This window comes from Erithacus rubecula (genome assembly GCF_903797595.1).
Source record: "Erithacus rubecula genome assembly, chromosome: W".
Classification (NCBI taxonomy): Eukaryota; Metazoa; Chordata; class Aves; order Passeriformes; family Muscicapidae; genus Erithacus; species Erithacus rubecula.
Window position 1 is genome coordinate 902,221 of NC_136690.1, and position 18,738 is coordinate 920,958.

General features: G+C 44.9%; 1 protein-coding gene and 1 long non-coding RNA gene across 2 annotated transcripts in view; both read left to right on the top strand.

The window, feature by feature from the left end:
• The window catches only part of LOC306814060 (mothers against decapentaplegic homolog 7-like), a gene marked incomplete at its 5' end in the record, with an annotated part of 43,903 nt that extends 33,775 nt beyond the window's left edge, over window positions 1-10,128 (top strand). Inside the window, one exon of the mRNA XM_079329770.1 lies at window positions 9,576-10,128. Within this exon, the coding sequence (XP_079185896.1) occupies window positions 9,576-10,111 (536 nt within the window). The 3' untranslated portion in view covers window positions 10,112-10,128. The remainder of the gene's footprint in view (window positions 1-9,575) is intronic.
• The window catches only part of LOC306814066, a 273,289-nt gene extending 256,537 nt beyond the window's left edge, over window positions 1-16,752 (top strand). Inside the window, exon 3 of the long non-coding RNA XR_013777082.1 lies at window positions 16,711-16,752. This is a non-coding gene — a long non-coding RNA (uncharacterized lncRNA). The remainder of the gene's footprint in view (window positions 1-16,710) is intronic.
• The last annotated feature ends 1,986 nt before the right edge of the window (window positions 16,753-18,738 follow it).

The following is an 18,738-nucleotide window of genomic DNA, read 5'->3' on the forward strand; positions in this document are numbered from 1 at the left end:
TGATGGAAGTTCTTGGTCGAGTCACAAGGGGACTGAGCAGAGCACTCCCAAGCTTGTAGGTTGCCACTAGCATGAGTCTGAACCAAAGAAACATTTCTCTAGAAATATCAGGAAATCCCTGACTCCCTCCCCTTTTGGCTTCTGCTACATTTTATCACTTTTGTTCCCATTGGACTTGCAAGGTTACAAATCCATTGGCAGCATCTTGGCTTCTGGATACCAGTCTTTAGAAAATATCATCCAACTGAATTCATGGGAGGAAATCAGTTGGGCATTTATTTTCGTGCAAAGTTGACTGATTTTGCTAGGAGCAAGAAGCCATTTGAATGGTTGGGTGGAAAATTTGTTTAAAAATTTAAGAAATAATCTTAAGGCTCTTTAGCCTACATGACTACTATCTATGATGAGTAATGAGCTGCCTAGTTAGACATAGACACAAATTTATGGTCTAGCCTGTCAATCTGCAGATTAAGGACTTCATAAATACATACTGACACAATGGGCTGTAGTAGCTCGTAAAGAGATGGCCTATCATGTCAATAGTCCACAGATTAAAGACTCTCTAAGTATATGTTGATGTGACTGACTGCCTCAGCTCTTTGGGGGCTCTTGTGTTGGTGTGGAGGAGGGGCCCCATGGGCCACCTTGGGTGGTGGCATCCCTGCAGTATGTAAGGGTTTATTTTCTCTGCAAACAACAGGAGTTTAACAAATTACCATCCCAGCCATCAAGAGCTGGTGGGTAGCACTGTCTAGCACTTGTGTGTAGGGAGATATAAAAAGTTTGGGGCAAACATTGCTATGAATGGTATCTCTGGGCTGCCACAAACTCTGTTAAAGGCACAATGATCCTTTTCTGCACCAGGATATATACTTTGGGTTTTTTTCCTTTGATTTTTTTTAAAGCATACCTGGAAATCTGTCTTTAAGAATTTTTCCTGGGTTTGCTTTTTTTTTTTTTTTTTTTTGTTCTCCCACCCAAATAGCCTGCAAATTATCTGAAACTAGAAAGGAAGTAAAATTTACTTTTTTATGCCTGTTTTTCCTTGTTTTGATGAGCTTCGTGGTTACACATCATACTTGGTGTTTTCCTTGCCTTGATGATCACTTTTGAGTGAATTCAGGGAGGTGTTTTTCCTGAGATCCTGCAAAACCAGCACTTGCCAGTAGCATGAGGGGCAAAACTGCAACTGGAGTTCCACGAACTGTCCTGAGAACAATCCAGAAGAGCATGCAAAACCCTATAAAAGCTCTGGGGTTTGTGTCTCCTTCTCTTCCATCTCAACAAGCAGGAGAAGATGGAAGTCATGGCTCTGCCTCAGGACCACAAATGCTGCTTCAGGTCAGCCAAGAGAGATTGCCGGGCATGAGATGTGCTGAGCTTGGTCTCAGATTTTGCCCCAGTCAAATGACATGTCATCCAGCCAACTTTTTTTAAGCACAATGTGCTGATGGATAAAGGAGGAAGACCGTAGGTTCTTCTCTTTGTTGATGGTGCCCACAGCATTCATTTTCCAGGAGAGAGCTGCCTCCTGGGAACATAAGAAGGACATGGACCTGTTGGAGCAATTCCAGAAGAGGCCATGAAGGTAATCAGAGGACTGGAGCACCTCTCCTAAGAGGACAGGCTGAGAGAGTTGGGGTTGTTCAGTCTGGAGAAGATAAGGCTCTGGGGAGACCTTAGAGCACCTTCCTGTATCTAAAGGGGCTACAAGAGAGCTGGAGAGGGACTTTTGACAAGGGCATAGAGTGACAGGACAAGGCGGAATGGCTTCAAACTGACAGAGGACAGGGTTAGATTAGATACTGGGAAGAAATTCTTGATAATGAGGGTGGTGAGGTACTGGCAGAGGTTGCCCAGAGAGAGATGATAGACACCCCCTCACCGGAAGTGTTCAAGTCTAGGTTGAATGGGGCTTTGAGCAACCTGGTCTAGTGAAAGGTGTCCCTGCCCATGGCAGAGGCTTGGAACTAGATGATCTTTATGTTTCTTTTCAACTCAAACCATTCTAGGAGTCTATGATCTCCTTGCTACGCCAGGAGCTCCCATCTGGGTCCTGGCCCTTCTAGGACAGGTCCATAAGAGCAATCTGCTTTTGGTGCTATGATTTCTTGGTGGACATCTACAGCAATTTATCTGTTGCCTTTATCTGTTTATGTTGGATTATTGGTTGTGTGTGCAGTGCCACCTCCACAAGTGGCCAAGGTGAGGGTACCACAAAACCTGAGCATCCTCATCTAGTGAAAGATGTCCTTGCTCATGGTAGAGGGATTTGACTAGATGACCTTTAAAGATCCCTTCCAACCCAAACCATTCAATGGTTCTATGAAAATTAGGAGACTTTTGTTAGCAGTTATGGGTAGATGATACCATGATGAGTGTTGTCAGGGTTGATGTTAGGTGGGAAATCCAGCCCTAGAGATCACAGAGGAATGAAGAAGAGAGGGTGAGATGGTGAGAAGTTTAGGAAGGGCATGAGAAGATGCTCTGGGTCAAAGGTGTGACATTAAAAACATCTATAAATGTATATATATATATATATATATATATAAATTCATAGTTTGAAACACTTGTGCAATTGGATAATTTAATTCATGTCTAATCCTAATATTGAGGAAAGATCCAATTACAGTCATTTGAAAACCTTATCAGGAATACAGTTATATTCCTATTTTCAGTGACAAGTTATTATTGCAGATATCAGTTATGATTTAGACAGCTCTTGACTTGTTCTGCTGGGAGTAGTCCCAGCAGATGAGATAGCTCACTGTGTGCTAAACTTGATGTTTTCTCTCAAGGTCCTTGATTACAAGAAAACCTTTAGCTATGTCAAAACAAAACAAGCAAAACAAAAGATACCCAGCCTACCTCTCCTCTACATTCATGAACTTGGCACCAGGACAAGGCTGAGAGCTGAGAACTGGACAGGACCAGTGTTAGTTTTATTATTATTATTATTATTATTATTATTATTATTATTATTAAAATTCAATTTTGATAAAATGTTTTGGTTTTCCCTGAATGGAAAAAAAAGAGAACTTTTTCTTCCCAAACTCCTAATAAAACTGGTGGATCTTGGAAAGAAAAAGCACAGATGACATGGTTTCATCACCTTAAACGTCTTCATGTGTTGAGGAGAAAAGCCAGATCAGAATTTTTCTTTAACTTCCAATTGATAGGAGATGTGAGTCTTCCTGCCACAGCTTGGGAGAACCAAGCATGGAGCCATTACTGATAAATGTGTGTGTTTCTATGGTGTGAATCTCCCACACTCACATTCATCTGGACTTTCTTGGTTTCAGCAGCTTTTAATATTTTTTGTGGTTATTGCTTCGGTGTCATCCTCCAGGATTTCTGTATGGACGTAGCAGTTTCTGCAGTATCTCTGCCCAGAGCAGCATGATGCTCCAAGCCCATAGGCAGCATGAGCACACTCAACACTAGAGAAATCCTGGCTGTGGCCTTTTATTGAGAGATTTTGGGCAGGATTTGATGTTCGTAAGGGTTGAGGCAGGTGTTGGGAAGCCTCACAACCTCTTTTACTGGTTGGTGTATTAGGAAGTAACTGGTCAAGTCAGGTCAGCCACTCAGGAAGATGCAGGAGGGTATAAAACATATGGGGAAAAAAATTGAATAATGTGGTTGTGCTGGGGCATCACTGGTGATGAACATCTGCACCAAATTTCCAAGCAATGTTACCCCAAAGACTTTGAGGGCATCAAGTTATTGCCTTGATTTCTCCCCTCTTTGCAGAACTGCGCTGTGCTGTGGATGGCTGTTCTCTGTAGACTCAACTATGAGTGATCAATACAACTAATTCCCTAAATTCCTGAGAGCAGTCACTTTTCTTTCAGTCCTTTTCCTTTTTTTTTTTTTTGGTTTTGTTTTTTTTTTGTTTTGTTTTTTAATTTATTTTGTCCTCTCAAAATAAGCTTGCACAATATGCTGAGGGGAGCCTGCTGGATCCCTGAGGGAGCTTTTGCAGGAACTCAGGGAAAAAAAGAGGGTGTATCACCTTTGGAAAAAAGGGGCAGGTAACTCAGGAAGTGTTAGTGTTTAAGGATGTCATTAAATCATGCAGAAGAAAAATTAAAGAGACAAAAACTAATTTAAAACTTAATCTGGCCTCTCTGTAAAGGATAATGAAAGGTCTTTTTATAAATATATTAATAACAAAAGGAGGGCCAAGGAAAGCCTCCATTCTTTATTGGACATGGGGGAATATAGTTACCAAAGATGAGGAAAAGGCTGAGGTAATTAACACCTTCTTTGTCTCAGTCTTCAACAGTAAGACCAGTTATCCTCAGGACAACCAGCCCAGAGAACTGGTAGACAGGGATGGGGATCAGAATAGACCCCCTGTAATCCAGGAGGAAGCAGATAGAGACCTGCATAGCCACTTATATGCTCACAAGTCTACAGGACAAGATGGGATCCATCCTAGGGTGATGAGGGAGCTGGCGGAAGAGCACGCCAAGCCACTCTCCATAATTTATCATCAGTCCTGGCTGACTGCGGAGGTCCCAGATGACTGGAAGCTGGCCAATGTAATGCCCATCCATAAGAAGGGATGGAAAGAAGATCTGGGAAACTACAGGCCTGTCAGCCTGACCTCAGTGCCTGGCACGGTTATGGAGCAGATCATCCTGAGCGTGATCACACAGCACCTACAGGACAACCAAAGGAACAGGCCTAGCCAGCATGGATTTAGGAGGGGCAGGTCCTGCTTCACCAACCTGATCTCCTTTTATGACCAGGTGACCTGGTGGGTGAAGGGAAGGCTGTGGATATTGTCTACCTGGACTTCAGCAAAGCCTCCTCCCATATCACACTCCTGGAAAAACTGGCAGCCCTCAGCTTAGACAGGTGTACTCTTTGCTGGGTTAAGAACTGACTGGACAGCCGGGCCCAGAGAGTGATGGTGAATGGTGCCACATCCAGTTGGCAGCCAGTCACTAGCAGTGTCCCCCAAGGGATTAGTGTTGGGCCCAGTAGAGTTTAATATCTTTATTGATGATTTGGATGAGGGGATCAAATCTACAATTAGCAAATTTGTGGATGACACCAAGTTGGAAGGGGATCTCAATCTGCTTGATGGTAGGAAGGCACTGCAGAGGGATCTTGATAGATGGGCTAAGACCAACAGCATGAGGTTTAAGAAGACTAAGTGCCATGTCCTACACTTCAGTCACAATAGTTCCATGCAGTGCTACAGGCTGGGGGCAGAATGGCTGGAAAGTGGCCCAGTGGAAAAGGACCTGGTGGTGCTGGTCAACAGCTGGCTGAGCATGAGCCAGCATGTGTCCATGTGGTCAAGAAGGCCAATGGCCTCCTGGCTTGTATCATAGATAGTGTGGCCAGCAGGACCAGGGAAGTGTCCCCCTGTGCTTGGCACTGGTGATGCCACACTTGGAGTGCTGTGTCCAGTTTTGGGCCCCTCACTACAAAAAAGGCATTGAGGTGCTGGAGTGGGTCCAGAGAAGTGCAGCAAGGCTAGTGAAGGGTCTGGAGCACAAGTCCTATGAGGAGAGGATGAGGGAGCTGGAGGTGTTTGGTCTGGAGAAAAGGAGGCTCAGAGGGAAGATTATTGTCTACAGTTCCCTGAAAGGAGGTTGTAGCCAGGTGGGCATCAGCCTCTCCTCCCAGGCACCTAGCAACCAGATGAGAGGACATAGCCTCAAGCTGTGCCATGGGATGTTTAGGTTGGATATTATAAAGAAATTCTTCACAGTAGGGGTGATAGGTATTGGAATGGGCTGTCCAGGGAGGTGATGGAGTCAGCATCCTTGGAAGTGTTTAAGGAAAGACTGGACATGGCACTTAGTGCCATGGTCTAGTTGACATGGTGGTGTTCAGTTATAGGTTGGACTCGATCTCAGAGGTCTTTTCCAACCTGATTGATTCTGTGAAACCATGGAAAATCCTAATCACCTAGTGATAGCAGCAAATGGAAGGATGCTTAATGATGAAATAATAGTGCAGATGTTTATAGCATTAAACATTATCAGTTTGCTGGAATATGGGAAGACTCAGTTTGCTGGGAGTTTTCCAAGCATTTAGAAAGGTATATATTTGCTCCAAGGAGCTCGTAAAACACAATGCTTTTAACTCAAACAAGAATCCCAAAGCATTGGGTGATGTGGCTGCGAATTTCCTGGGGTCTGAGTTTTATGTGTGAGCTGGCAGCAGACAGAGATGGGAGTTGGATAGTGGGTCACTGCCATGACTCCAGGTTGTATAGGATGAACACAGTGGGGTGTTTTGCGGCAAAATCCATCTATTTGCTTCATTTGCCCAGATTCATGCTCATTGCCACCAAAAAAGCCTTTTGGGGAAAAAAAATGTCCATCACTGTAGGAAGCATGTCTGCATCATTGTTTTCCTTCTCTCCTGTCTCTGCTGCCCAAATGATGCTACTGGATTTTCCCACCTCTTTTCCCAGTGGATACCATAATCAGAGAGGCGGATGGGTGCGGGGAGGCTCTTCTGGGGTCCCAACAACCATGAAAAGATGCTTTGGTGGCAGGGAGGCCTGAGCCTACTTATTCAAGCTCAACCCTTATATTCTCATGTCTTTTTGACTAGACATCCAGTAAACATCCGAAGTCCACAAATGAAAGAGGCTCTGGCATATTTATACTGTGTGCTGGTATCATCTCCTAAAAAAAAAATATCCTGGATTACCTAAGACTCATCCTTGAGGTCTGGTCACCCCATATCATTGAAAAATCTAGTGGGATTCATTCATGAACTTCCAGCCCTCCATAAAGGTCTGTTCATTCATTTCCAAGGCAGTTGTTTTTGTTTTTTTTTTTATTTGGGGTTTTGTTTGTTTTTTTAATGTTCTGGCAATTAAATAACTCTTTGTAAGCAGCAATGAGCTACTTGTTAAGTGGTCTTCACTTGTCCCAGTCTGAGGTTTCTCCTTAGACCCGAGATCACCTCAGAAGGACATACAGTGGTTTAAATCCTGTTTTTACCCGAAGCAGCCGAAGAGAGATTACTGGAGAAGGTTTTCAGAGGCTTCAAAGATTGTTTTTTTTCTTATCTCAGGAACTTTTTGCCTGGCTAACAGCGGTCTTCTCTGCCTGGCATCCCGGATGGAATCTGCCCGGTGAAGACAGGGCTTATCTTATATAGTCTAAATTACGTGCTACATGTTTACAACAATTTTCCAATACAATACAATCTTGTTATATTGTCCAGCTCTTACCCCATCCAATGTAAAAGTATCAGCATGTCACCCAGCATGGATGACAGGGAGAAGAAGGAGGAAGTGGTATCCACCTCCCCAAATTCTCCATCTTGGCCACGTGTCCCTTATCACAAATATTCCCAAAAGTCTATTTATCTATGTTCTAACAATCTAATTTACACTTTACTATTTTTGGTGGCTTGTTTCCATTCCCTCTGTGTTGGTAATTTCCCCCAGGGGTTAGAATTCACCAGGGTCTCACTCAGGGGTCTTTGAGACCCTCGCCAGGGGGGTTTTGAGACCCCCAAGGAGGCCAGGGGTAAGCCCTGGGCTCCCACATTCACTAATGCAAGCACAAATATCGAGTGAAAAAGAGGCCTTTCCCCCCCCCCCCCCCCCCCCCCCCCCACCTCCTGCAAGGGATACTTTTATGTCCAAATAAATAAAAACCTATAAGAATTTAAGTATGTTCAATGTGTTGCTCCAAAATTCCCTCAACTGTTGTAAAACAAAACCCCAAAAGCTCTGAGCATCACTGGCAGGCAATTGGCAGGAGGGAAGCAATGGGCGGTCGAGATGGAGATGGATAAAGGAGCAAAAGAAGCATTCTCCCCTTGTATCCAGGAGCATCCCCCCCATGGACTGAGGGGCATGCCCCCAAATTCCTCTATCTCCTGAGCATTACCCTCCTTAATGGGTGGAGGAAAAAACTATCCTGGGGATGTTTCTTGAGCAACTAGGGGCACCCTATTTGGGTTAGGGGAGAAGTAACTCAAACCACCCACCTCATCTCCCTTCATTCCCTTGTGTGGTGCCAGGTTTCAGCAGGGTATAAAATTATTGGCAACAAAGTCTTGGGTGGCTCTGAAAAAGGGAGATGGAAGGACAAACTGGGGTGCACCTTGATGAATGCTGTCCCAGGGACCACCTCCCCACTGCCGAAACTCCCATCCCCACTCTCATCCGGGAGTGAGAGTCCTTACTTTGGGACATACACAGCCAGGCCCATTTTCAGTAGCTGCCTCCAGCAACTATAGAAATATTTTCCTCACTGGGATAGAAATGAGGAAATTAAAAGTATGTGGTTGGGTCTTGTTTTTTTTTTCTCTTAAAAGCACAGTGCAGGGCTTGAGACACACCTCAGAGACAGGAAAAAAACTGCCTGCATTGGGGAAATGGGTTTATTAATAAAAAAAATAAAAAAACAGGGCAGTCAACATGTCACTGCCATTGCTTATGCTGGGCAGAGGGGTTTGGGGGTCCACTGAAAGAGCTTTGGGGTGCTAGGTCACCCACTATTCCCATTCCCATATCTGCTCCCACGCTGCAGGGGATTATTTTGGTAGCACCCACTTGCATACCAAGCTTGATTTTTTATTTTTTTTTTTTAATGCAATTACAGAGATGAATAGTTCCCACATCTTAACATGACTACCAAGGCTGAAACTAATTACCTGCTGAGCAGTGCCAGGCTGCTAGGGATCCTTCATGAGGAAAAGAGGCCTTTCACATTTCTCAGGCCCCCCTCCCCCGCCCACCCCCCATTTTGCTTTTTCCTGTTACATTGTATCCCTGCTGCTTGCACATGATAGCTATGTGCAACGAAGTAAAAAAAAAAAAAAGGCTACATTAATGAATTTCAGGGGGGAGGGATAGGCCATTTTTATTAACAAGTAAGAGATTTTTGGTCCCCACCATCTCTCAGTGCTTCCCACAAGTTGGGGCACCATCCAATGTCTCCATCCTCTCCATCACCCAGGCTCTGCCTACAGGTAGGGAAAAGCCCTGTGAACTAGAGTCAAGGGAAAAGCCCTGTGAACTAGAGTCAGTGAGTTCTTGCCCCCTCTGGTCCCATGGGGAGACCTTCAATGTGGTCTTCATAACAGCACCTCATTTTTTTCACAGCATCTGTGTCCAGGAGATATTTATGGAAATGGATCCACTTTCTGGTGGGTGAAAATAATGACATTTAGGGTGTTTGATCTTGGTAAATGCAGCTGGCTCGAACATCTCATCTCTCCTATTGGCACTGAAGGTGGTCCTAGTGATGGTTTGAGTGAGGGTGACTGCACTGTGGATGTTGCTGGTGGGTCTCAAGCCACTTTTGAAGGTGGACATGGTGATTTAGGACTCATAATTCTAACTAGAATTGAGTGCTGAAATAGCATAGGAATTCTTCAAATCTGGGTCAACTAAAATGGTCCTCATAACATTGCTTTTGGAAATGGTGGATATACAATGGGCATTGGTGTGTGCGTGGGGAGCTTCATGAACACATTGGCAGGCAATGACCTGCCAGCATTGTGTCACTTTTGGGTTGTATTATCCCTTTTGGTGCTAAATTTCTCTTTTTCTTCATTTTTTTTCTCCCATTCTGTAGATTCCCAAGTTCTTCAGGAGCCAGGGGATCGGTCACATTGGTGTGTGGTGGCATACTGGGAAGAGAAGACACGCGTGGGTCGGCTGTACTCTGTCCAAGAGCCCTCCCTGGATATCTTCTATGATCTACCTCAGGGAAATGGTTTCTGCCTTGGAGAGCTCAATTCAGACAACAAAAGCCAACTGGTGCAGAAGGTCCGCAGCAAGATCGGCTATGGCATCCAGCTCACCAGGGAAGTGGACGGAGTGTGGGTGTACAACCGCAGCAGTTACCCCATCTTCATCAAGTCAGCCACACTGGACAACCCCAACTCCAGGATATTGCTGGCTCACAAAGTGTTTCCAGGTTTTTCCATAAAGGCTTTTGACTATGAGAATGCGTACAGCTTGCAGAGATCCAATGACCATGAGTTCACGCAGCAGCCATGGACCGGATTTACTGTTCAGATCAGCTTTGTGAAAGGCTGGGGCCAATGCTACACTAGACAGTTCATCAGCAGTTGTCCATGCTGGTTGGAGGTTATTTTTAATAACTAATGACTCGAGACAGAGTGGACTCATGGCATTTATATTACTTTGCTGCTAATATTTCCTTCTGAGTGCTTGCTTTTCATGCAAACTTTTTGGTTTTTTTTTTTCTTTTGTTTAGTTTGTATGTCATGTTCCCCCCCCCCCCGATTTGTTTTGAGAATAACTTGGGAAATATTTTTTTGTGCTTTGGGGTAGTTTGATAAACTTATTTTTTAAAAGTGTAAATGACCAATAACTCAGAACAGTGAGAAAAGGGTGTGGGAGGGGGTGGGTGGATGTGTGGATCACATATGATAATTATTTCATACCTCTGAAAGGATTATCCTATATGATCAATGGATTCAGAAGCCACTTGCTATATGTTACAGTTCCTTCTCTTGGATAAAGCAAGATACCCATATTTTTTATGCACCACCTTCCCATCCCTGGTAACGGTGACACCGAAACCCCTTCCCCAGCAGTGCTAACCCCACATTGCTGCCAATGGATCGTGCAAAATCTTCCCAACCAGGTCTTTACCCATCCTTTTTTTTTTTTTTTTTTCTTGTTGCTGAGTTGACATCTTGTCACTGTGTTCATTCTTCCACTGCTTTTTAAATTTTTTTTATGGTCATAAATTGATGCAAGGGGAGAAAATAACAGCAGAGAAACCTCTTGCGTGGACTGTGCTTTATAATTTGAGCTAAGATGTAAAGCAACAGAAGCCTAAGCCTAAAAAAATCAAAACAAAGCAAAACCAAAAAAACAAATTAAAAACAAATGGGAAGACAAAACAAAAAGTGTTCACAATAGTTGGTCTGTTGTAACTTCTTAGATCAGGTTATCTCAGTACCATCTAATTTGAAAATGCAGTTGTGCTTTCATTTCTTCTTGAATTCATACATGAGTATGATACTTTTACACTGTTCTAAGCTCAATGAGCATGTTTAGACCTTAACATAAGCTATTTTTCTATATATAAAGGTTTAAATGAACAAGAGAACATTCTCATTGGAAGTTTAGCACTCTAGTGCTTTGGAAATACACACAAAAAAAGGACTCCTTAAAACTGCCTGAGATTTATTAAAGAAAAAATGCTTTTTATGTTATATGCAAATATATTATTGTAAATATAAAGACATTTTCTAAGCACCATTATTTATGTATTGTGCAATGTGTATAAATGAGAAAAAAATAAGAAAGATGCACTTTGCTTTAATATAAATGCAAATAACAAATGTTAAATTTAAAAAAATAAAAGAACATGAAATTGCTGTTTTTTTCTATGTGTGTTATTATCCAGATGAATGTTTTTTCTAAAGCTTATGTTCCATTAAAAAATAAAAATGTTCACTTGATCCCAGGCTGTGCCAAGTGACTTTTTTAGTAGAAGGGATGAGGCAGGCAGGTGACATGCTGCTCTAAGTGGGTACCACATGGGGTTGATGGTGGGGGCACGCACTCCAGTCCTGTGAGGAACAGTTATGGTGTGAGTAGCACCCAGACAGGGTCATCCTGAGCTTTGGTCTCCATTGGGCTGGTGTGGTGCATGTGGCTTTGGGGTCCTTGGCATGGTTGTATCCCATCAGCCCAAGTCTGGAGGGGCTGGCTGGCCAAAATGTACTGGGGTTATTTTTGTTATTACTCTTGTTTTTTAAAATTTCAACTTGAAAGAATACCCATGCTGTGGACCCAGCTCCCATTTGGCCCTGTCCCAGTCCCTGAAGTACTGGGGGAGGCCAAGCTTTTGCTCTGTGCTGGGACATGAGTGGTCCATGACACGAGGCAAGGAGGAAAATCTGAGAAGAGGGTAAAGTCAGTCCTCTAGGTTTCCCTCAACTATTTCCTGCCCCCTTCATCTCCCATTCCACTGGAAATAAAAGTGGTTTTTCCTTCTGCCCCCCTTGGTCTGCCTTCAGGTGTTCATTGCTCCACATCCTGCTTGCACATGGCCTCTGTCAGGGAGAAGGTACTTACAGCTGTTATGAAGAGGGATCTTGAGTGGAAACCACCAGTCCTGGGGACTGATGGATTTTGAGAAGTAGACGGTCCAGATGGGCTTGTAAGCTCTCTTCCTACCAAAGCACCTGGACCCCAGGAATGAGACTTGAGCCTCTGCTGTGCTTCATATGGTGGATGGATATAGCAGTACATCAGGCTTTGTAAGCATCTGGACCAAGTCTGCTCAATGCTGTGCCTTGCTGTTCAACAGAGATGTGCTCAACCCAGAGGATTTTACCAAGATGCAGAGTTTAGTTTGCTCTGAATGAACTGTACCTTCAGCTGGGTTCAGATCACTGAACCCATGAACCAGCTCAAAGTGGATTTTTATCATGTGAGAGGTTTACATGGCAATTTCAGTCTCTAGGCTCTTTCCCTGTCCTTCAGGTGGGAGTCAGCATCAGACTGAGGGCATGATGGACATGCCCAACTTGTCTTGCAATATCAATATGCACTAAGAGACACCAGGAAGGGCAGATGTTGGGACAATGTCATCTGCATTATAGTGTGAGTAATTTATTTTATGTTCCGGTCCAGCAGACTCGAAATATCCAAAACTAGCATCATATCTGTATGGTCCAGCAGTCAAGCTAGTATTGATGGCTTGCATCGGGGGTTCAAGTCTACCTGTGTCCTCCACACCCACTCAGGCACACACCATCAAAGGCTCTACAGATGAAGGATGAAGCAGAAAACTCCATTGCAAAACTGACTTGTCAACTCCTGAGATTTTGTACTGCTAATCTGCAGGACCAGGGTTGTGCAGGCAATAGGGACCTGGGGTTAGAAAGATCACTCCAAGTCTAGGAGCCGCCAGGTCAATGACTACACTAGAGTTACAGTCATCTGGCTGAGAATCATAGAAATTACAGAATGGTTTGGGTTGGAAGGGACATTAAAGACTGTCTGGTTCCAAACACCCTGCCATAGGCAGGGACACCTTTCACTAGACCAGGTTGTTCTTTTCAAAGCCCTATCTAATCTAGCCTTGAACACTTCCAGGGATAGGGCATCCACAACTGGATGTATTTTACTCTGGAGAGTAAAAAATGGGGAATATTTGGCTCACTCATACCTCTCCCACCTCCAAGGTGTTGTACTGGCAAGTAGACATGGGTTGCAGGGTTGCTAAAGCTACTTCCTGGCTGCAGACTTTTATAAGTTTCTAAGAAGCAGCCTGGCCCCTGCAAGGACAGAACAAAAGATTACAAAAGGGGCCCTTTGCCCTTTCTGGCGATTCAATGTTTATTTCATGATGGATCCCAGAGCAAAGTGAGCAGGGTTATCGGATAGTGGTCTTTTCTAGGAGAGGGGCGGGGGGGAGGATTGACATTCTGCCAATAGGATAAAAACACAGGGGAAGGGTTAAAACATGGACATTTACAGGGGTCTTAGGATAAACCATTCCTAATACATCTAGGATATTGGATTACAACATCTCCCTGTTTTCTGTTTAATAATTGGAAGGAAAGATATTAGGTTCATCTTGATTCTAATTATGATCTTGCCCACCATTTGTAGTTAGTGGGATAGTTAGATTGTTTTATGTTTCTCATCTCTGTGTGATTGACTACTGAGGTAGAAGGAATGAGACCATTAATAGCCTTGAAAACCAAGTGACGTAGGATCCCGAACGCCATTATTACAAGGAAAAGAATAGTAAAGAATAACAAAATTGTTTTAACTGTAGAAATCCACCATCCTGTGAGCCCCCAGCCTTTGAACAGTTCATTGAACCAATCTTCTGATTCTTGCTTCACTTGTTCAATCAGGCTATTCATGTTTTGGAGGGCAGCGTAAACATTAAGGAGCTTTTGTGGTCAGATCCATGCAGCAAACTCCTTCAAATTCCTGGCACTCATGTCCATGCAGTAGCAGAAGAAAATCTATAGCAGCACGATTTTGCAGTGTGGCTTGCCTGGTAACTTTCTCATCTTCTTGGAGAGAGATGATGGCAGTTGATTTTAAGTTTGCCTGTTTGACTACCCAACAATTGAGGTGACTTAATCCACCCAGAGCTTTGGCTGCTGCAACCCACAGAAGCAACACGGACACAGCTATTCTTTTTGATTTGGCCAAATGGAAAATTTCAGAATTACAGTTTGGGTCCAAATTGTCAGCACTTCTCTTTTGTATTTTTTCAGCTGATTTGTTTTTGTGAGTCCAATCAATAATTAAGGTTTCGTTGGGTGCCAACAGGGACAACTGCCTGAAGGTGCATGGCCCCCCTAGTAGCTGAGAAGGAATCCCTGCCCATGCCCGGTCTCCACAAATCAAAAACAATCCCCTAGGGAGACTCTTGGGACTTGAATGAGTTGGGGTGTCAGCTGCAATATGGGTTAGAATATTACACCACCTTTTGACAGTGAATTCTCCACGAAATTGCCGTATGTTGTGGAACTCTTTAGCGTTAGTAGGTTTTGGGAAGATACTAAAATGAATGCAGTATTGCGCTGGGTAGGAATGCAATAACTCTAATTCTTGGGGTTCCTTAGCTGCTTTGGGCAAACTTGGAAGCAACTCCTCTATGGGGTTTTTACTCATTACAGCTTGCTGCCTAGGATTTTTTTTTAAATGAAATGGTGTGTTACTCGGGAAGTTCATTGGGCATCTGTATTTCAAAGCTGGCTGAATATTCTCCAGCTTTCAATGGGACTCCTACCAGGCAGGTGAATATATGGTCTTTTGCTGCTACAGTGGACAGACATGTTTTCCTGTTGGAGCGTCTCTGCCAGGGTCACCCAAATGTTTTGACGCAGCTGAGAAACGATCCAGGCAGCAGGAAAGCTGTTTAGTGTTAACAAGAAGACAACTTGGATGGGGTTCATCATGGGGTTGAGTGCAGGATAGGTTTTCTGTAAAAGGAAAAACAAACATTTTTAAAACATATTAAAAGTCTCTGTCTGATGGAATGCAGTCTTCTATGAAGATTTACTTTCCTTTTTCTGGCAGCATCTTCTTCTTGAAGCAACCTCCACTTGCTTCTCATCCCCTTTAGCTGGAGCTGGATGTTTGGGGACAAAAGGTTTCACCCACTTCTGAGGAATCCACCGAGGGCCTGAGGGAGTGGATATGCATGCATAACCATGCCCCCAGGTAACAAGCTCATAGGGAACTGTTGGGGGTTGAGTGTTTTTCTATTACTGTGTCAATTGAAAGAATTTTTCTCATTATCATGCCAATGGAGCTGGCCAGGTTACACCCAGGGTCTCTGATGAGTCCAGACAAAAGGGGTAGGTGGGAACGGCTCCCGGAGGGGCGTCTCAGGCCTCCGGGAGGGGACTCGTGTTTCTGGCTAGCTCGGAGGAGGACGCCCGGGATCTTCAGCCACACGGCTGGATCACAGGAGAGCCAGACCCTCCGCGATCACCTGCCCTGCATCTGCCCCGTTCCAGCCTCCTGCCTCTGCGGACACAGCTGATCACCCAGACACACATGGTGAGCAAGGAGCCGCCGCTCCAGCCCGTTCCCGCCCAAGACCGGCGTGGCCACTGCCCCGCCCCGCCCCGCCCCCCCCCCCCCCCCCGTCCTGTCTCCGTTCCCATCTGCCCTCGGCAGCTCCAGGCTGTGGACTAAGCACAGAAACAGCATGCTTGCATCTAAAGGGACTGACACCGAGTTATCTATTCTGTTCTGTTAGCAATTTTAACAACTGCTGTTGTTTTCTGCTTGTACAGTTAGATATATTAGTAAAAGAGCTGTTATTTCCCACCCCCTTATCTCTGCCTCAGAGTCCTTGATTCAAACAATTATAATACTGGGGGGGGGGGGAGTGGAACCAAAGTCTCTGTTTCAAAGGGAAACTTCTGCCCTTACTGGCAGACACCTGTCCTTTCAAACCAGGACAGGAACTTTGGTTTCCCATGTTTCTGTGTGCCTAATCAAAAATGGTGGATGCTGAGACAATTTGAACTGTTTATTGCTGTTAAAGTGACATACCACAGGAGGGCTCCTTGGATGTGTACACTGGGCCATTATCTGTTTTGATTTCCTTAGGAATCCCCAACACTGAAAAGGCTTGCACTAGGTGTTGTTTGGCATGCACAGGCCTTTCCCCTGCAGAGGCAGAGGCAGAGGCATAAACTGCACCTGAATATGTGTCAATGCTTTCATGAACATATTTCAGGCGGCTAGAACTGGGAATGTATGTGATGTCTGTCTGCCACACTTCACAGCTGCCAAGGCCTCGGGGATTAACCCCCATACCCAGTGATAGCATAGCCTGGATCTGGCAGCTGGGACAGGTGGCCACAATGGCTCGAGCCTGACTCCGTGTTAGCTGGAACTGACGGACCAAACCTGACGCATTCTGGTGGTATTGCTGGTGGCTCAGTTTTACTTGGTGGAAGATGTAAGGGAGGCGTGCTTTCTCAGCTGGGGCTGCAAGGGAATCTGCCACTCAATTCCCTTCTGTGATTTCTCCTGGCAATTCGGTGTGTGACCTGACATGAAGAGATGCTCGTTATCAATATCTTTGAGAACTGCCTGCTCCTCTCTAGACACTACCCCAGCAACATAAGCTGAGTCGGTTACCAAGTTAAATGGCTCTGAGGACTTGTCAAAGGCTCTCACAACTGCAGCCACCTCGGCTACTTGGGGAAATCCCTCCACAAACTCAACATCAGTGTTATGGGTTGATGTTTTGACTAGCTCCTCTCCCTGCCCCCGCCATGGAGCTGCCGGCCCCTCCCCCGGGCTGTTTTATCTAGGCTGGTGTTTTGGCTGGCCTGCTGCTGCTGCCGCTTTAGCTGCCCCCTGCTGCTTTAGCTGCCCCCCGCTTGCTTTTGCTTGCCCTGGGGTCGCTTTTGCTTGCCCTGGGCTTGCTTTAGCTTGCTCCCGGCTGCCCCTCTCCCTCTCTCCCTTCTGCTCATCCCTAAGATTTGCACCGGCTCCAGAGGACACGGATCTGAACTTCAGAGACCACCTCTGGAAGTCTGCCCAAGAAGCTCTGCCGCCCTTCCCGGTGAAGATCAGCCGAGTTCATCTCATCTGGGTCTGTGCTGGAAGTGTTTCTTTTGTATTTTTGTTAATAAAAAAGTTTTTTCCACTTTCCCCTGAAGAACAATTCTTTCATAGACCGGTGAAGGAAGGAATTGTGAGGGGGGGGGGGGGCCTTTGGAGGTCTTTTTTCCCCAAATTTGTCCTAAACTTGGACAATCAGCTTCCCAATGCTGAGTCTGGGGATTTCTCCAAGTCATGACCGATTTGTGCAAAGCCCCTAATGCATCTGTGAATACTGTGAGAGCCTTGAGGGGTCTCCGACTCCTCACAAGGAATGAGGTGGAATTCCTCATTGAACAACTCTCTAGAGTTCGTTGGAGCCTGGCATTGCTTTAGAGCAAGTGCTCAAACATCTCTCTGGTCAGCCTTTCAGAAGAGTTCCTTCCCTCCTCAGAAAGTTTGGTAGGTGAATACATGCAAAGTCACAACCAGCCAGGTCACGCAGTCTCATCCTTGCCTTCTGAATCAGCTGAGCCATCAGCTCTTGTGGCTTGGTGATGGTCTTGTATCTTTGGTGGGAGAGGAAGACCCACTCTATAATTAAGAGTGAATCTCTCTGCCCCTCGATCCACTGAAATATCAAACCATGCAGGTGTGGCAGTTTTCCCAAAACAATGAATTCTAAAGGCAGCTCGGTCTGGTAACAATGAGCCTGCCTCTACGCCAAAGACTTCTGTACCTTTTCGATTGCAGTTTTTGCCTCTGGGGTCAGTTCCCTGGGAGAAACCAGCTCTCTCTCCCCTTCAATAAATTGAAGAGAAGTACTAAGTCGTCATTGGTGAGGCCTAACCAGGGTCTTACCCAGTCGAAAGGCCCACACAAAGAATGGCCATCTGCTAGGGTTTTGGGATTACAATTGATTTTCAATTTCTGTGGGACTATGGTCTGTGCAGTAACCTCCAAGCCCAGGTACTTCAAAGGTGGCATCCTCTGAACTTTGTCTTCCTGCAATTGAAATCCAGCAGAGGTTAAAACTTTAACTACTAGGTCAAGTTTGTGTTGGAGCATCAGGTTATGGGGGGCACACACAAGCACATCATCCATGTAATGTAAGAATACAGAGTCCCTTCTCTTTGCATGCACAGGGGACAGCACTGAGGCTACATACCACTGGCAGATGGAAGGACTGCACTTCATGTCTTGTGGAAGTACCTTCTAGTGGTATCGCTTCTTTAGGGCTTCTCGATTTATCGAAGGAACTGGGAATGCAATCCTTGGGGCATCTTCAGGGTGTAGGGGGATTTGGAAAAAACAACCTTTGATGTCTAATACAGCCAATTGCCAATCTCGAGGTAACATGGTTGGGGAAGGAATCCCAGGTTGAGGAGAACCCATGTGCTGAATTACTTTGTTTATTTCTCTGAAGTCACGTAACAATCTCCACTTGTCCTTCCCTGGTTTCTTTCAGATCTCCCTGAATATTAAGGAAACCATCTTTATGGCAATTAATTTAGTAAGTCTTTATTGCACCATTTGCAGTTTATATAGAATGAAGGCCGAGATTTCTAAAGGGGCTGGGAAGACTCCTGATTTAGGAGTCAAACTAGGCAGGAGGAATCTTGAGTAGAATTGCAAATGGGAGAAAATGGGCCAGATTTTAAAGGAATATTCTGACCCCATAATCTGGGAATTCCCACCAGAACAGATTCAGG